General features: G+C 47.5%; 1 protein-coding gene across 2 annotated transcripts in view; it reads left to right on the top strand.

Moving 5' to 3' along the window:
• Positions 1-854: 854 nt before the first annotated feature.
• The window catches only part of LOC135394967 (uncharacterized), a 41210-nt gene continuing 24569 nt past the window's right edge, over positions 855-17495 (top strand). The window contains exons 1-2 of one of the 2 annotated variants that reach the window (XM_064626087.1): positions 855-951; positions 7253-8458. In XM_064626087.1, the coding sequence (XP_064482157.1) occupies positions 8240-8458 (219 nt within the window). In that variant the 5' untranslated portion in view covers positions 855-951; positions 7253-8239. The remainder of the gene's footprint in view (positions 952-7252; positions 8459-17495) is intronic. The other variant, XM_064626089.1, reaches the window with a different exon arrangement.

The raw sequence follows: 17495 nt of genomic DNA, 5'->3' as shown, positions 1-17495 counted from the left end.
ACAGTTTTCCCAGGAGGCGTTAAACAATGTGACGTGTCATGAAATATCCTTAGCGTATAGCCTTCTAATCGTGTGCCGAGACACACTTGTTGAGTCCCCATTTGTGGAAGTGGAGTTTATGCCTCTCATCTTCACTTTCACTTTGTTGTTTACCCTTTGTTACGTGTCAGAACCACCACTTGCCGGTTGTTTGAATTGTTTCAGGTGGACACAGCGCGATGGCCTAATCGATAAAACCAATCACTCAACGAGCTTCAAAAGCACGTCGAAAAAGAGCCATTTAATCTCTTAACCTACACACCAAAACGGAACAATCACTCACATTCATCGCCCACTCTCGGCCCCAGCAGTTGTGTACCACCCACGCGGAGACACATATTCAGAGGCATCCAAGCGCGTCTAACGCACCCTTAATTAGCTACTCCCTCGGTCGGTACAACACTTACGCGCAAAACACGAAAATTGAGGACGCGTTGCACGTGCCGGGTGCAAACCGGTCGCGTGACATCTGGACTGCCACTCGAGAGAAAAAGTTCAACAGGTGAGAACCTACCGGACCTGAACAACCCCCCACCCGATCTTTTTTTAAATTTTATCTTCTGAACCACGCGACTCCTAGCGGTTGTTATTATTATTACTATATTATTACAATCCCTAAAAACTCCTTCTCGAGTAGGTGAGGGAAAAGTAAGAGTAAAAATGAGCACTGAAACAAAGAAAGAAAAAGCCGTAGTCATGGTAACAGTCAGCGTAGGTACTTTCGATCCACAGGGAGAGAGACACCGACAGGACGGGTGGTGAATTTCATTGGATTGCCTTCATTCGAGTTAGGCAGGAGGTTGAAATGCGGTTGGTGCGCAGCCAAAATCCACGTCGTCGCCCCTTTTGTTTTGACGCATGTCTCGGAGTCGACACGGCGCCGGTTTGCTTCTGTCACTTCCAGTCTTTGAGGTCAGTAGAGTTTGCGTGTTTATCAGTGTTTTGTCTTTGACTGTGGTCGAGTGTATGTGCAGCGTTCTTTGTCATGTGGTATACTTAGAGCCTGAAGTTTTAGGGTTAAACCCGATTTTTCCCCGAATTTGCACCCCGAATTGAGGTTCACTTATCTAGGGTTAAACCCGATTTCTACCTGCAAAACTGCACCTAGGCTAGGCACCTCAAGGCATCGACATACTAGTTTCTCACAAAATATGCGACTGTCCCTTACTTCTCGCACTTTGGATAAACGGTACGGTGAACGTTTATTCTACAATAATGCCCGATTTCTCCCCGAACTCAGTCTGATGGTAATTTTTCTGCCCGAATTTGCATGAATTTTCGACATCAATTTATTGACCCGATTTCTGCCCCCCGAATTTGGAAAAATGTAAAACCCGAAAACTTCAGGGTCTAGGTATACTTGATACCTTACGGGGATCAGTGCAACAACTGAGCAGGTTTCGATAATATAGGAGGTGCTACTTAGATACGAAAGCCATATCTCCATGTTTTTTGTCTTTACGTCCATCTGTTCATCCGATGACTAAAAAAGACTACTGCGACAATTGGTGGATTTGGGTCCCGGGACAACTGTGATCATGGGCAATGTCATAGTTGTCCGTCTTTAGATCAGTTTTGCCCGCCTGGTGGTTCTTTAACGGGAAATGAGACCAATGGATCTGACATACCGAAATGTTGCATTCTGGGATACGAGGGCTTCCATGTCCGACACAAGACATTCGCATGTGGGGCAAATAAGATTCACGAGGGTAGATTTCTTTTTCTTTTTTTTATTGCTCCGGTATAAATGCTCTTTGATATACCCACAAACCAAGGGATTCTCCAAATAGAGCACCGCAACTTGTCCGCTGTGTAAAATATTGTATACTGTACCGTCCGTACGACTGACGTCGAAACTTCCCCGCACTGCTGGTATTCCCAGCCCACCATGATCACGCATCCGGTGCAGTCGAGATCTTCGACGGATCCCGCAGAAAGCAAACCACGTGCCGCGTGAGTGATTGGAGATTGAATTACCGCTGGCAGCGTGGAAACTGATAGAGACCACGAGCAACTAGTAACACGCGGCTAGCAGCTGTGTATTTTCATCAATTAAAAAACCTGCCTATGGAAGTAGGCCCCTTCACAACTCTAGCCGACGTACTGAATAGCAACTCCTCCCAGGGGGGATTGATGTGCCTACCGGCAGGCCATGCGAACAATCCAGAACTCAGAGTCGCTTCGGGGTCTAGTACAGTCCTAGCTCGGTGACTAAGAACATGATCTCGCACTCACCTTGAACATGGCGAAAAGAACGCGTGGAAGATAACCACCAGTGAGAGCGCTCCAGGGTTCCATACAAGCTGTGCTCACATCCCAGACGAAGACAAAGCACGATTGCGGCCCACGCCACTGCGGACTTGCACGGCGGGCATCAAGTCACCCATCGGGTGCGCAAGCCCGGGCAGATGACGCAGGCTCAAGCGAAAGAAGCAAAGTAAAGGCGCTGTACAAGCCATAGGACGAATCATCTTCTCTAGGGAACGATATCCGAAGGCGCTGCCCCGCAGCAGCGTAGACCTGAAGGTATGGAACTACACACTCAGAGCGCTAGCGAATGTAGACGAAAAAAAAAAAAAGGTGGGGGCCCAATAGAGACTCTTGGAAACTCTTGGAGACCGCGAGCCGGCTGGTGTTCTTCACTGAGGCCCAGAAATATTGAGCGTAAACAATGTGCTTCTACCAGGCCTCCATCTTCACGACATTGATACATCCGAGCCTACGCGCCATAGAACCGCCTCAAATGGATCTAGTACCCTCCGCCACCGCCGCCGCCACCGCCGCCGCCGCCATTTCAGGTAACTTTCTGTTGAAAACTGAAGAACGGAACAAGACGCCATTTCAAATTACGCAAGCATGCGTATTGTCATGAAGCAGGCGAACCACCAATGGAAGTACATTCTGTAAAAAAACAACGAAAACCACACACGACGACACGGACAAGCTCCAACTATAGCTATGGAGGTAGACCCCTTTACACCGACTGAAACTCTACTATCTTCCACTTCTACTACATTCGATTGAAAACTGGAGAATGGGACAAGACAGAATGGTTCGCCACATCGCGTTACAAAAATATTGCTTCCCTCGCCCTCAAAAAAGGAAGGGCAGCTGCTCATAGTGTTGTCCCCCTCCCAGGCTAACATTGGAACTCTGTACGTTCCGGGCTCTATCTTCTATTCAAGACTGAGGATAGGTCATACCGGATAACACAAGCAGACGCCATTTCAGATTAGTGTCAGTAGCCAACACCAATGGGCTGGGTACCTTGTGACCACAAGGGTCAACACACCATCGTCATGTCAGCAAGACCGGGGCGGTGGCTTCATGAGGGGTGTCACAGAGCACTAGTTCCGGGCTGTGTCAAAGAGACAAAATAAGACATCACAAACTAAGAATACGCACAATCGCGCTCACATGCATACATCCCTCACATTAAAACAAGCCCTGCAACGTGTGTGATGTGATGTGATAGAAAAAGAAAAAAGAAACGGTTCCTGCAACGTTGCTGCAACTGTAAAGCGTGCTTCCCCATTATGCTTACGGCGACACGCCTGAAGACAGGAACGTGTCCCACTATCTGCAGCTGCTTGACGAGCTCTTCTAACCTGGTATAGCTGCTGCAGCTGTTCAGAAAAAAATGATTCACATTATAGTGTACGTATTCCTGCATGTGCATATTATGTCGAAATGAAATTTCTTGAGTCATTCAGTAGCATTACTTTCATGCAGGCGGTGACACCTGAACAACTGCTTTATTTTGATGACAATGATTGGGTCTAGTCACGTTTTATGCAAATAACCGCCTCAAACCAGTACTGACTCAAGCGCTTAATCAGTATTCGGTACTAATTACTTTTGACCTTACGTAGCATTCGGCAACGTTTTTAGAGGTTGGCAAGCCAGGTTGCCATGTGGGAGGAGAGATGAGGAAATAAACATTATGAAGTATTGACTACGAATAAGGCAAGAATATGGGCAGGTTGGTTGATCATACTTCCTAAAACCGTTAAAAAACCGTATTCGCTCTGAGATCGAACGGTGTCGACGCGCTGCGGAGGAACGATGAACTATACAGTACGTAGTGCCGATAGGGCCGATAGCTTCCTCGCGTCGTCTGCTTTTACACGTTTATTCCGCGTTCAGTGCAGTAGGTGGAGCATTGGGGAACCGAACAGTATCGTACGATAGCGGCACAATTGACCTTCCGGTGAATATACACAAGAATTACGGGGAAGAATCAACAACTCCGAACATCCGCCGGCGTGTTATCAACACTAGAAAGGTGACGGTGTCGCCCCCTATAGGCGAATATCGCAGCGAATTGCGCCGGAGAAACAGTTAGATTATTCCGAATAATTCGAAGGTTCGTGAGAAGTTCTAGATAACCTAGGAACCGGTGTTCGAACCCCCCAGAGGCATCTCCAGACTGATAATGGTCGTGTGAGTAAAATAAGACCACATATCACGACTATAAACCCCTTACTTGGTTGCAGTTCAGTGTTGTGTTGCGTTGATCCTTTTTACGTGTTTACCCGGCACCGGAGAGTTTTAACAGTTTTAGGAAGTCTTGGCTGTCTTTTTGGCCACGGAGAGCTCCTTTACAGTTGGCTATGTTTCGGCTACGTGCTGGATAAGGTTGGTTACGTGCGGCTTTTTCCACCTGGCAACTCTGCCCATGTGTAAACTGCGTCTTTCATTGCGCGCATTCGGGCACAGGTTCACTCGCACTTAATCACCTCCGAATCGTCGTTTGTCGATGCCCCTCTGCGCTGACCCTATCGATGCTGTAAAGAAACTTGCTGTGCGACAGAACGGCTCATTATTTTTGTTTTTACTTCTCCCCGGCGCCCTTCGCGGAAAACGACTGGCCACTGTGAGGTTTTACAGTCGTTCCTCCCACACACGTTGTGTGAAAGCAGTCACCAGATTCTGGCTCCAAGACACGCAGGATAGGATTTCTGTGAGCCGCGCCTCGCACATGTCCGTAGCCGACGACAAGAGGTAATAAATTTTGAGTTCAAAGACGTCGGGTCAGTCGAGCTAACGGTTGTGCGAGGGGTGTTGCCTTGTTATATTTTTTGTTGAGTGTTTCGTTTGAATAGCGCGAAAAGAGGACATCTGGGGGACGAAAAAAAAAACAGAGAGCGGGGGAGTTTGGGAATTAGAGGGACTTGGCCCGCGGACTCCGTAGCAAACGGACCTGCTCGGAGTGACTTTGCCATATGATGTAACTTTTGTCCACTTAAAATCCATTGCTGTAAAATCCTGTTACCAACTATTGAAGATCGTCTGCTGTCGAGTACCTGCAACTCAACCGTCATCATCACCGACAACTGGCCAGCCTCGGGGATGCAAGTGAGAGGAGAAAAGAACCACCTTTACTGATGCTCCCCCTATAGTTAACATCATTAAGCAGTGCTCCAGCTAACGGTGCACGTGAGTGTGCCGACATCTCCCCAGTATTATATTAATCCATCTTCCCTTTCACTTTTCTCGTCCTGCCTTGAAGGAACAGGTTTCTGCATGATGTAAAACTCCATCATCTTCACCGGCTCGCTTGCTTCCTAGCCATTTTTTTCACAGGTTTCTGTTTCTCTAAAGCCCAGTGACGTGGCCTCGGGCAGACAGCGTCCAGACGTTTGTTGTGACTCCAAACTCGCACTAAAGACTGGGATATGGGTGACGGGTTTGGATTGGATCTCACCCCTGGTTGAGGCTTGCCTTGGATTTTCCGGCTGACTTTCCAGACTGATATCGTTACAGTTCCTCGTGAAGTCGGTCAAGGACGCGTACTAACCGCACTCTCTCTCTCTCATTCCCTCCTTCCACTATTTTTCCGTCTGTGCACCAATTATAGCCACAGCCGCTTCGCGGTGCTAACGCGAGGCCACAAAAAATGTTTCGCTGATGAACGTACTGTTAGGGACACGGCTAGCTAAAATCGCCTGTCAGTACTTCGCCATTCCATATTACCTCTGGTGCGCTTGAAAGTGTGTCGCCAATATTGTATTGTGTTTACTGGCTCGAAGGCTCGAAAGAAATATAGTCTTGCAACACCCTGGAGATTTGAGATGAGATAGATCACGGAGAGCTGATTTTAGACAACCATGTCCCCTACGTGTACCTGCAAGAGGAACAACCTGCAGGTGACGCATGAAGATACAATGCAACGAAGGACAGTATGTGAGAGGTCCTGGTTGCAGGCAGACATTCAACCTGGTTGCAATTATTGGCCCATGTCAGAACATTGCGCAACACCGTCGAAATATTCTAATGTGCATGGCGTTTCTATGGTGCCTACCCGGCGTTTTGCTCCAGACGCTGTAGAAGCATGCTCTGCATCCCAATGAGCATTGGTTTCCTTCACTGTTCTTTTGTTCGGCATTCGTAGAATAGGGTAGTCGGCAGAGGACAGCATAATCGTTTCTTTAAAACAACTTGTACATAGCTCACTTAACTTCATTCTCATATCTCACACGTAATGTTTCGCGTGTAATGGGGCATAGGGGTGCTGCTCTCTATCGGTGAATCACACCATGTCATATGTCACGATTGTTCTTGTTACGATCCAACGATGAGCAAATCGAGAGGCGCGGAATACAAAGGCAGCACGACAATTTTTTTCTCGGTCTTTGTCCTTTAATCTGCACCAGCTTGTCTGCACCTTTCCCTTCATTCGGTTGCTGTGTGTATCGCAAATATGCATCCGTTGCCAGTTCTCTGAAAGATACTTTCCGAAAGTCGCTCCTGAACAAAGGTTGTTTTCTGACCGAAGTCGGCGCCGCTCTGTGACTCACCTCCTCGACTCATCCATTGTGAAAGGGAAACGGGTCTTACTAGGAAACCCCCATCAGTTTACCTTGCGGTCCCCACTAAAGAAGCGTAAAGTCCAGGGACAGGTTGGGGGAAAGTTTTCAGTCCGTTCTAAAATTATAGGGCACGCATAGACAAGTTCATCAATGTTCCCGGGAGTTAGACACTATGGGAGTGATTCTACGTCGTGAGGTAGTGAGCGTGAAGTAATACAATTGTGCATGCGCAACAGTGTTGATACAAAATGTTTGCATTAGTGAAATTTGTCATTGTTGCTGCGAAAAGGATTACACGTACAGCGCTGTCCGTGCGATTCTTTCGTCACATTTAGCATGAAATAATGTTTGTACATCTTTCGAGAACCTTTACAACAACATATTTGCCTTTTGTTTTACAGGTGAACTAACTTCAATGTTCGGGGAAATCTTCCACTGCGTATGACCTCAGCAACAACCTGTACACTACGCGGAGGAACACATCCAGTATTGCATCAAAGAGCGCAGCGACCACCTAGCTTATCTCACGTGCAGGAAACTTCGTCACTGTAACATTCCTGTTTGCTCGAGTCATCCTCCTGACGTCACTTCCGCTATGCAAGCACGTGGTAACTCAAATACGGGCGAAGATGCCATTAAAAGAAGGCGGGACGACGATTATGGTCACAGCGGAGTTTGTCTTCGAGAAACCCCTGCTGGGAATATCCCAAGGTGTTCTACGCCTCCACAGGCATTCGGTGTTCGTAGGCTTCTATGAAACTAACGTACATAGCAGACGATGCAGAACAAGTCAGCCTTGCATTCGAGACATGTCTCTCCGTGCCGTTGAAAACGACTTAACTTGACAGCGAGCGACTCCGCGCTGCAGGAGCGTCAGTCCTGACCTTGCCACGCGCCTCGACGGGTGCTTTGAAACTTTGGCCTCGTCTTATCTTCATAGACTTCAACTTATTTCTGTGATATTAACGCATTTGTACGCCCCCCACTGCTGAGGACCGCTTGCCGAACCGTTCTTCTGCTCCTTCTGTGACGAGCCGTGACATCCAGGTCCTCTTTATCGCTTCGATCGGGACTTCGTGCACGTCACCTGACGATATCTCATCGTTCTGCGTCGGCGAAAAAAAGAACTGCCACAACCACCACCTGGAGCTCGAAGAGGAAATTCTCATCATCCGCGCATGTTTCTCTGTCCCGATAAGGGCAAGTTTCCCGGGCAGCCTGTTGGATGCTACAACGAGCCAGCATTTAGTTGTTTTTTTTTTTTTTCTGCAACATATGACGCTGTTCCTGATTATCGCGTCTTGATTGCCAAAGACCAAGAAGCAAAAACTACTTCCCTCGCCGCGCAAGCGACGCATCTTTGACTATAGGCTCTGCAAACGGTGACCATGAAACACCAGCGCGCCGCGTCCGAGACTGTTATTCTGTGTTGTGTGTGTTTTCTCCTCGTGCATCTAGAGAGTGTAGAGGCGCATCGTAACCGGACGGAAGGCCTGCCGGTTGTGTTTCCGGATGACAACGAAAGTGTCGGCGGATCGACGAGGAACGGTGGACGTGGTAGACCGTCGACGAGGGTCAATAACCCACAGCACCAAACGCACAGCGAGGTAGGCAATGTTTTCGCCCGTCCGTGTTGGTCGAGTTGGACGCTTGGCGGGGATTTCCCGTCACGGAAAAAGCCTTGTCAATGTTGCGCAAGAATTGGTTAGTTTGCAGACGACGCGGTATTGGTACACACCGCACGCATGTCCTGCGGCAGGTTGTGAAGAAATATGTTTAGGTATAGCTTTGACATATGGAGTTTTTTGCAAGAATGAGACACCACAGTTTTGTTGCTGTTCGGAATATTTTATAGCCATAATTATCTAATTACACAAGTAGTTTTGTTGCTATGAAGTGGTAGTGGTGTTAATGAAAGAGCTCGCCGTTGTGTGTCTCACAGAGGTGGCCAATGTCACGACTAATGATCTGGGGGTAATGTGCGTCCTGGGCCGACTTCTAAGGGAACTGTGCCGACATATGTCTGACAGCGTCTGAGGAAGAACCCCAGCCGGCACCGGGATTCGAACACGGGTGCCTCCGAGTCTCAACGTGACAGGGCCAGCACGCTAGCCACTGAGCCACGGGCACTATGTGACAACTGTTACTAATGGCCAGCGGCTAAGATTAATATGATATGAGCCTTTTATTGCTTGGTACAAAACTGGATAAACTGACGAGAAAATGCAATGACGATTCAGATTTCAGAGTATCACGGTGCATGACAACGGCAACAACAACAACAAATAAGTTAATGATAATGAATGGGGAAATTCGCCACTTAAACGGCAACTGCAGTCATGAGCGATGTCACTTGTTGCCGTCAGTTTACTAATTTGGCTCACTGGATGTTCAGAGTGCTCGAATAAAGGCACACGAGGTGGCGCACCGATCGGTATCCGAGCAACTTATACAATGCCATCGAGTTGCTGAAGACGTGTGCCTGGTTGAAAACCGATGCCGTTAGATCAATGAGGGTACATGCTTACCAATCTGCTTACTGAGTATCGAAATACGTAACGAAATTAATAGACTTGCTATCTCCGCATTGGAACCTCCGTTCAGAATCTCGTCAGAATCAGGGGCGGATCAACACACTCGGATTGTGTGTGTGTGTGTGTTGGGGGGGGGGGGGGGGGGTTACTTTGTCGGAGCGCATTGTGGGGAGGGAAATCCAATGTATAAACTGACGTTTTGGGGGGGGGGGGGTCGCAAAAATAAATAAATAAAGGGTATATCGCACGCGCGCCACGGATATGATACGATTGTTCCTGTGCAAGAACGCGCGGCATCTGTCCTCATACAGCTCGCCGCGATCACAAAGACGAGCAATGTTGGGCCGGGGCTTTCACTGCTTCTCTAAGGTACTGCTCGCGACATGGTTGTCTGAAATTAGCGTCCCGCTATTTATCCCATCGTAAATCTCCAGGTGCTGCGTGACCATTCGTTTTGGGTAACAAACATGTGCAGCACGTGGCCTAAGTTTAAATAAAATATTGCCACAACATTCCGGAGGGCATCCACGGAAGCGCGAACTGCGGAAACACTGACCGGCGATTTCAGACAACGACGCTCCACGTGAAAGATGTTGTCCCGGCCCGTTGGGCTTTCCCCACGCTTCAAGTTCAGCTCGGTGTGGATACCGAAGTTGGCTCCATAGAAGCTGCCCCTGACCAGTCTCTGAGAATTCGCTCTTATCAAAGTGTGTTACTGGTACCGTTCCACTAGAGCTCTACGATGTCACCACGCACGAGCAACGGCTGTGGGGTATACCTGTGCTGTACTTAAAGGAACCTGTACGACGACTAAGCAGAGATAATGACATCCCACTTCCAGATTAGAAGGTAGCTTGATAAGGGAAGGAAAAAAAGAGAAAAAAACTTATCATCACGGTTCGCATGCACACTGTGGCAGCTAATAATTTTACTTATTTCTGACGCGTTTTAATGTTACTTAAAATAAAAAAATTGTGCAAATTTTCGGTATCACTGAGTACCGCGATATTAATAAATGTTATTTCAGTTTTCACATTAGTTCGTGGAATATATTTGCAATTAATGTTATTTCTTGCCTGATGTACTCTGCCAATTTGTGAAATTCATGTTTAAAAAATGTTGGTTCCCGAATGAACGATAAACCCTAACATATACCTTAGGAAAAGAGAAGTATCAGCAATGCAATTCATATCTCTGCGGACGAATGTCTTTGAATTTTGAACCCAACAAAGAGGAAATCCTGTTTACTCGCGATAAGCACCGACCCAAGCAGAACACAATGTACTGAAAAAAGAGTGGACGGGTAGGTGGAAGGCCTCCAACAGACTCGTGAAACTAAAGAACTTTGATAAGACTTATACTGTCAACCCTTTTGCACTCGACTTTCAGTACATTGTGCTTCTTGGGGATATGCCTCCGTCGTGAATTTCACCATTCCGGACATTCCACGAACTCCTATCACTTCATATCAGGCTCTTGCCTTTGATACGAAGAAATATCGTGTTACTTCCCGCGCGGCCCAATTCTCATCATTTCTCCTTCGTCATTTCTTTTCCCTCGCTGTCGCCATCCGTCGTCTGCATCGTGTTTCAAACCGTCGCTGCCTGGACTGTACTCAATCTGACTTGCGTGTGGTGTAACGTTTCTGGGGTGCACGTTACGATCCTTGTCTTTCGGTAGAGGATGACACGAAGGCGTCACAGTCGTGCGAGTGTCACGTGCGCTGCACGTGATCGGTATCCGACATGGACTTGTGTCCAGAATATATGGGAAAAAAGTTCGAGCCAAATGTCAAGATGAACGTATGCGATGACAGCAGCGGTGATTGTGATAGATCCATTGACGGAGGTGCCAAGCCAGGACTTATTGCCGTCATGTATCAGTAATTCCACGCTTTTATACCGCCACTTGTGAACAACCACACCTTTGGGGTGCGTTTTTTTTATTCTACCCGGGTTACGCACCACGTGACCCGAGTGAGATGTCACGTGACCTGTGGGTAGGTACCCCCGTCTAGAAATTTTCGCCCATTACGAGTTACGTCCGTCCCAGCGAACATGGCGGCAGAGGCAGACGACGTTTTTGACGACGACATGATTGTAGAAGTTGCGGCACTTGTGCTGCTTGACGCATTTGACGAAGGGGAAGATGATGACGATGGAAGAAGAAAAGGCATGCATCCAACGAAACAACAGTCGTGCTAAAAGCCACCGAAATATGCTCGGAATCCGAAAGTTAAAAGACGCGGGACTCTCACTTGACGTCGTGTGACGTCATAACCCTCTGCTACCCACCTGCTGGGCTGTGTCAGTGAGAATAGGTATGCCCAGAGTAACCCTCGAACGACGAGAGTTGAATTTTCCCCAGTAGGTTATGACGTCACTTTCGTCACCCTCGATTTTTCGCCCAGTAAGGGTTACCCCCGAGTTACCCGGGTAGAATAAAAAAAAAAAAAAACGCACCCTTTGTTTCGCTTCAAGTTTTTCCCGCTCACGCTCGAATCCTCTCACCGTCTGTGCTGTCTGACCTTTTCCCTGGGTTCTCCGAATATTTTCCGGAAGAATGCCGGCACAGGACGCATACCCTCTGACCCCCACTCCTTCTTGCTGTCCTCTCTCCATCTGTCCACAGCTGTACGCCGCTCACAGCCATAGTTGGTTCGCGGCGCTAACACGACATAAATAAATAAAAAACGAACATGGCCATCGATCTTATTCCATTCACAAACACAGCGTGGAAAAAAAAAAGCTCTCCTTAAAACAATCAACCCTACAGCTATAAGGATTAATCTATGTGAGTAATGAGGAAGTGCCAGCTAACTGTAAATTTTCTTTCTTTCTTTCTTCTTTTCTTTCTCTTTTTTTTTCGGAATAGCAAGCCGGCTCTTTGCCTGGCTAACCTTTCCTTTCTTTTTTTCTTAATAAACATATCCCCCCCCCCCCGAAGGGAATTCTCGAGGTTCCGGAGACTATTGTGTGAAACGTTTTCAAACGGAGCGCTCGGCGCCTCGTTTGAATCACCGGAGTAACCGTGCCTAAAGTGCTGTAAGGTCAACGTCGTTACGGGACGGCACGAGGTGAAACAATTGGATCGTATATATTCAGGATGAAACGGATATAGCGCTGTTTTGAATAACCTCTACTGTACTGATATGTAAGTTGTGAAAGGGATCCCAAACCTCCGTAGCGTATTCTAAGATAGGACGCATCAAGGTCTTATAGACGACCTGAGCCCCTACGTAATCGATTACGTTTCGCCACCGCGCAAAGCATGCTGGATGGCGTTATCAGCCAATCAGTTGACGCATTTTTTTCCCGCTTCTTGCCCACCACAGCAAAATATAACCTCGAACCGGTCTTCTTGTGAGGTCACATGTTTGTAAACAGAGGGTCGTTTATATGCGAGCAATCCGGTCTCGACAGCAGATGATTTTTATTTATTTCTTATTTTTTTTCGTCACCATCAACATCAACGATTTCAGCGTTCGTTTCAGATACCCCATAGCTTGTCGAAGCTTTGGATGTAATCATATCAATATGGTTAGACCACGTAAGCTTAAAATTTAAAATTACGCCTAGGTATTTGAATTGATATTACACTTAGATAGGGATTAATGTTTGCCGCAGCTGGACTAAAATTTTGTCGTTTTGGGTTAATTCATGGGGAGCACCTGGACTAAAATGTTGTCATCTGTTGTCACCGTGAGAAGTCATGACAACCGAACTAAACTGACCTGGAAACTCCTGTTTACATCACCTCAGCGTTTACCTCAGCGTTTACCTCAGCGTTTCTGAGACAATTTTGACGACAATGCGTCCCCTCGCGGCATATCGCGGCTCACATCAATATGCGTTTTTTCGAGCCAATCGAGCGCGTGCGTGTAAGTACGACGTCGCCTAAAAACAAAAAAAAAACAAAATACAGGAAGGCAATGCGACTGCACGACAGCGGAATGACTGAATGCAAACCATCAACATTGATCCATTCCGGGGCATGCAGTTGCGCGCGATCGTTAAAATTGCGTCGCTTTTATCGAGATGGAGCCTAAAAAGGCCTTGTCCACCATGTTTGTGCTGATGGCGGCGACTGATATTACCGCACGTGTATTTGCCGGACCGTTTTTATTACCATCATTACTATCTGGGAGTTTTAGTGAATCGTTTTCACTCAAACGGTGCGCGAACGGTGTTGCCACGACCACGACCTACTCGATTATAAGTTTATAACGACTATGTCATAGATACTCCTTCCCAGCGCCGCATTTGGAAGCTAGCGGTGGCGCTGCTCATCGGCCTGGTTTAGGGAGCCTCCATGTGCCGCAGCAACCCATTGAGACTCCCTAGCCTGGTTATTGCGTCATCATCATCATCAATCACCATCATTATCATCAATCATCATCATCATCATCATCATCATTACCATCATCATCATTATCAATCATTTGTTTCATTTCGTCTGCTGCGGTAGTCGTGCGTCCGCTTCTGCGCGTCCGAAATTAATTTTCCATTGTCCAATCATGATGTAGACCTCGCGGGCGATGAGTAGCGCCTGGTAGCGCCCCTATCGAATCGTGGGACGTGTTCCTCACGGAGTCGTTGTCAATTATGGCATGGTCGCTATGATCTATAGTAGGTCGTGGCCAGATGATTACGTTCTGAGTCGCTTCCCTTCCTCATTGGTCATCCGCGAAACCATTAGCGAACCATTTGAGAAAAAACGATTTACTCAAACTCGCTATTATTGCTATTAGTTTTTTATAAATCGGAGTCACTCTAGGAAAACGATACGAGAAAGGAGGTTGTCAAATCAAAGATCAGAAGCCTGATGTCAACCACTTCAAAGGAGCCACAGGCGGTTGGCGTATGGTGTGTTCGGAACACTTGTCGTGAATAGTGTTGAACAACCCCGGTCCATTTTTGCAGTCCCGGGATTTCGATATTTTTTTCCGGGCGGATCCTGGGATTGAGGTAAACCCGACACAGCGCCCATACAACAGCCTTTAGAGCGGCAACTAAATATTATTAGTAATTATTCCCGCTTGTGTTTCGTCTATCCCTCCTCGGTGCTCTGTGTCTATACATGTTAATCGAAATGTTCCTCATAGCTGGATGGTTTTCGAAACCATTTGATTTCACCGGCGCCGCCCAAGGAATGAAATTAGTGTTCCTGCAGAAGGACATACAGGAACTCCATGGGAAATATGCGCACGCTGTTTCCTCGTGGACGACGCCATATTGAAAGCGCAGCGCCGTCTAGCCTAGGAGCACGTTGAAAACCATAGAAATCATTATGATAGAAAGGACTATGATAAAGATCGTGTGATTCCTACTTTGAAAACAGTTTACGGCACATGTCAGAGAGAAGGAAAGCACACGGGCCCTGTGCTTCCTCCCTGTCACAACTCGGAATCTTGTCCGTCGATTTGGTTCAGGTGATGCGGTACCTCGGAAGAAACGTCATCAACGGTCTACTAACACTCTCTACTTCCTCTTCATAGAGTGTGTTAGTAGACCGTTGATAACGTCACCGTGAGTTATCGACACACCGGAACCAATGGCAGTGTACTCAACTCGGAATCCGTTGTTTGGGTTCGGTAGATGCGGTACCTCGGAAGACACGTCATCAACGGTCTACTAACACTCTGTATTTCCTCTTCATAGAGTGTGTTAGTAGACCGTTGATAACGTCACCGTAAGTTGTCGACACACCGGAACCAATGGCAGCGTACTCAACTCGGAATCCGTCGTTTGGGTTCGGTAGATGCGCTACCTCGGAAGACACGTCATCAACGGTCTACCAACACTCTCTACTTCCTCTTCATAGAGTGTGTTAGTAGACCGTTGATAATGTCACCGTGAGTTATCGACACACCGGAACCAATGGCAGTGTACTCAACTCGGAATCCGTCGTTTGGGTTCGGTAGATGCGGTACGTCGGAAGACACGTCATCAACGGTCTACTAACACTCTCTACTTCCTCTTCATACAGTGTGTTAGTAAACCGCTGATGACGTCACTGTGAGTTATCGACACACCGCAACCAATGGCAGTGTACTCAACTCGGAATCCGTCGTTTGGGTTTGGTAGATGCGGTACCTCGGAAGAGATGTCATCAACGGTCTACTAACGCTCTCTACTTCCTCTTCATAGCGTGTCTTAGTAAACTGTTGATAACGTCACTGTGAGTTATCGACACACCGGAAGCACTGGCAGCGTACACAACTCGGAATCTTATCCGTCGTGGGGGTTCGGTAGACGCGGTACCCTGGAAGACATGTCATCAACGGTCTACTAACGCTCTCTACTTCCTCTTCATAGCGTGTCTTAGTAAACCGTTGATAACGTCACTGTGAGTTATCGACACACTGGAACCAATGGCAGTGTACTCAACTCGGAATCCGTCGTTTGGGTTCGGTAGATGCGGTACGTCGGAAGACACGTCATCAACGGTCTACTAACACTCTCTACTTCCTCTTCATAGAGTGTGTTAGTAAACCGCTGATGACGTCACTGTGAGTTATCGACACACCGCAACCAATGGCAGTATACTCATCTCGGAATCCGTCGTTTGGGTTCGGGAGATGCGGCTCCTCGGAAGACACGTCATCAACGGTCTACTAACACTATCTACTTCCTCTTCATACAATGTGTTAGTAGACCGCTGATGACGTCACCGTGAGTTATGGACATACCGGAACCAATGGCAGTGTACTCAACTCGGAATCCGTCGTTTGGGTTCGGTAGATGCGGTACCTCGGAAGAAACGTCATCAACGGTCTACCAACACTCTCTACTTCCTCTTCATAGAGTGTGTTAGTAGACCGTTGATAACGTCACCGTAAGTTATCGACACACCGGAAGCAATGGCAGTGTACTCAACTCGGAATCCGTCGTTTGGGTTCGGTAGATGCGGTACCTCGGAAGAAACGTCATCAACGGTCTACCAACACTTTCTACTTCCTCTTCATAGAGTGTGTTAGTAGACCGTTGATAACGTCACCGTAAGTTATCGACACACATGAACCAATGGCAGTGTACTCAACTCGGAATCCGTCGTTTGGGTTCGGTAGATGCGGTACCTCGGAAGACACGTCATCAACGGTCTACTAACACTCTCTACTTCCTCATCATAGAGTGTGTTAGTAGACCGTTGATAACGTCACCGTAAGTTATCGACACACCGGAACCAATGGCAGTGTACTCAACTTGGAATCCGTCGTTTGGGTTCGGTAGATGCGGTACCTCGGAAGACACGTCATCAACGGTCTACTAACACTCTCTACTTCCTCTTCATAGAGTGTGTTAGTAAACCGTTGATAACGTCACCGTGATTTATCGACACACCGGAAGCAATGGCAGCGTACACAACTTGGAATCTTATCCGTCGTTTGGGTTCGGTAGACGCGGTACCTTGGAAGACACGTCATCAACGGTCTACTAACACTCTCTACTTCCTCTTCATAGAGTGTGTTAGTAAACCGTTGATAACGTCACCGTAAGTTATCGACACACCGGAACCAATGGCAGTGTACTCAACTCGGAATTCGTCGTTTGGGTTCGGTAGTTGCGGTATCTCGGAAGACACGTCATCAACGGTCTACTAGCACTCTCTACTTCCTCTTCATAGAGTGTGTTAGTAGAGCGTTGATAACGTCACCGTAAGTTATCGACACACCGGAACCAATTGCAGTGTACTCAACTCGGAATCCATCGTTTGGGTTCGGTAGATGCGGTACCTCGGAAGACACGTCATCAACGGTCTACTAACACTCTCTACTTCCTCTTCATAGAGTGTGTTAGTAGACCGTTGATAACGTCACGGTAAGTTATCGACACACCGGAAGCAATGGCAGCGTACACAACTTGGAATCTTATCCGTCGTCTGGGTTCGGTAGATGCGGTACCTCGGAAGACACGTCATCAACGGTCTACTAACACTCTCTACTTCCTCTTCATAGAGTGTGTTAGTAAACCGTTGATAACGTCACCGTGGTTTATGGACACACCGGAAGCAATGGCAGCGTACACAACTCGGAATCTTATCCGTCGTTTGGGTTCGGTAGACGCGGTACCTTGGAAGACATGTCATCAACGGACTACTAACACTCTCT

This window comes from Ornithodoros turicata, chromosome 5 (assembly GCF_037126465.1).
Source record: "Ornithodoros turicata isolate Travis chromosome 5, ASM3712646v1, whole genome shotgun sequence".
Lineage (NCBI taxonomy): Eukaryota > Metazoa > Arthropoda > Arachnida > Ixodida > Argasidae > Ornithodoros > Ornithodoros turicata.
Note: the sequence above shows the minus strand (reverse complement) of the source record. Positions and strands in the feature narration are given on the sequence as shown.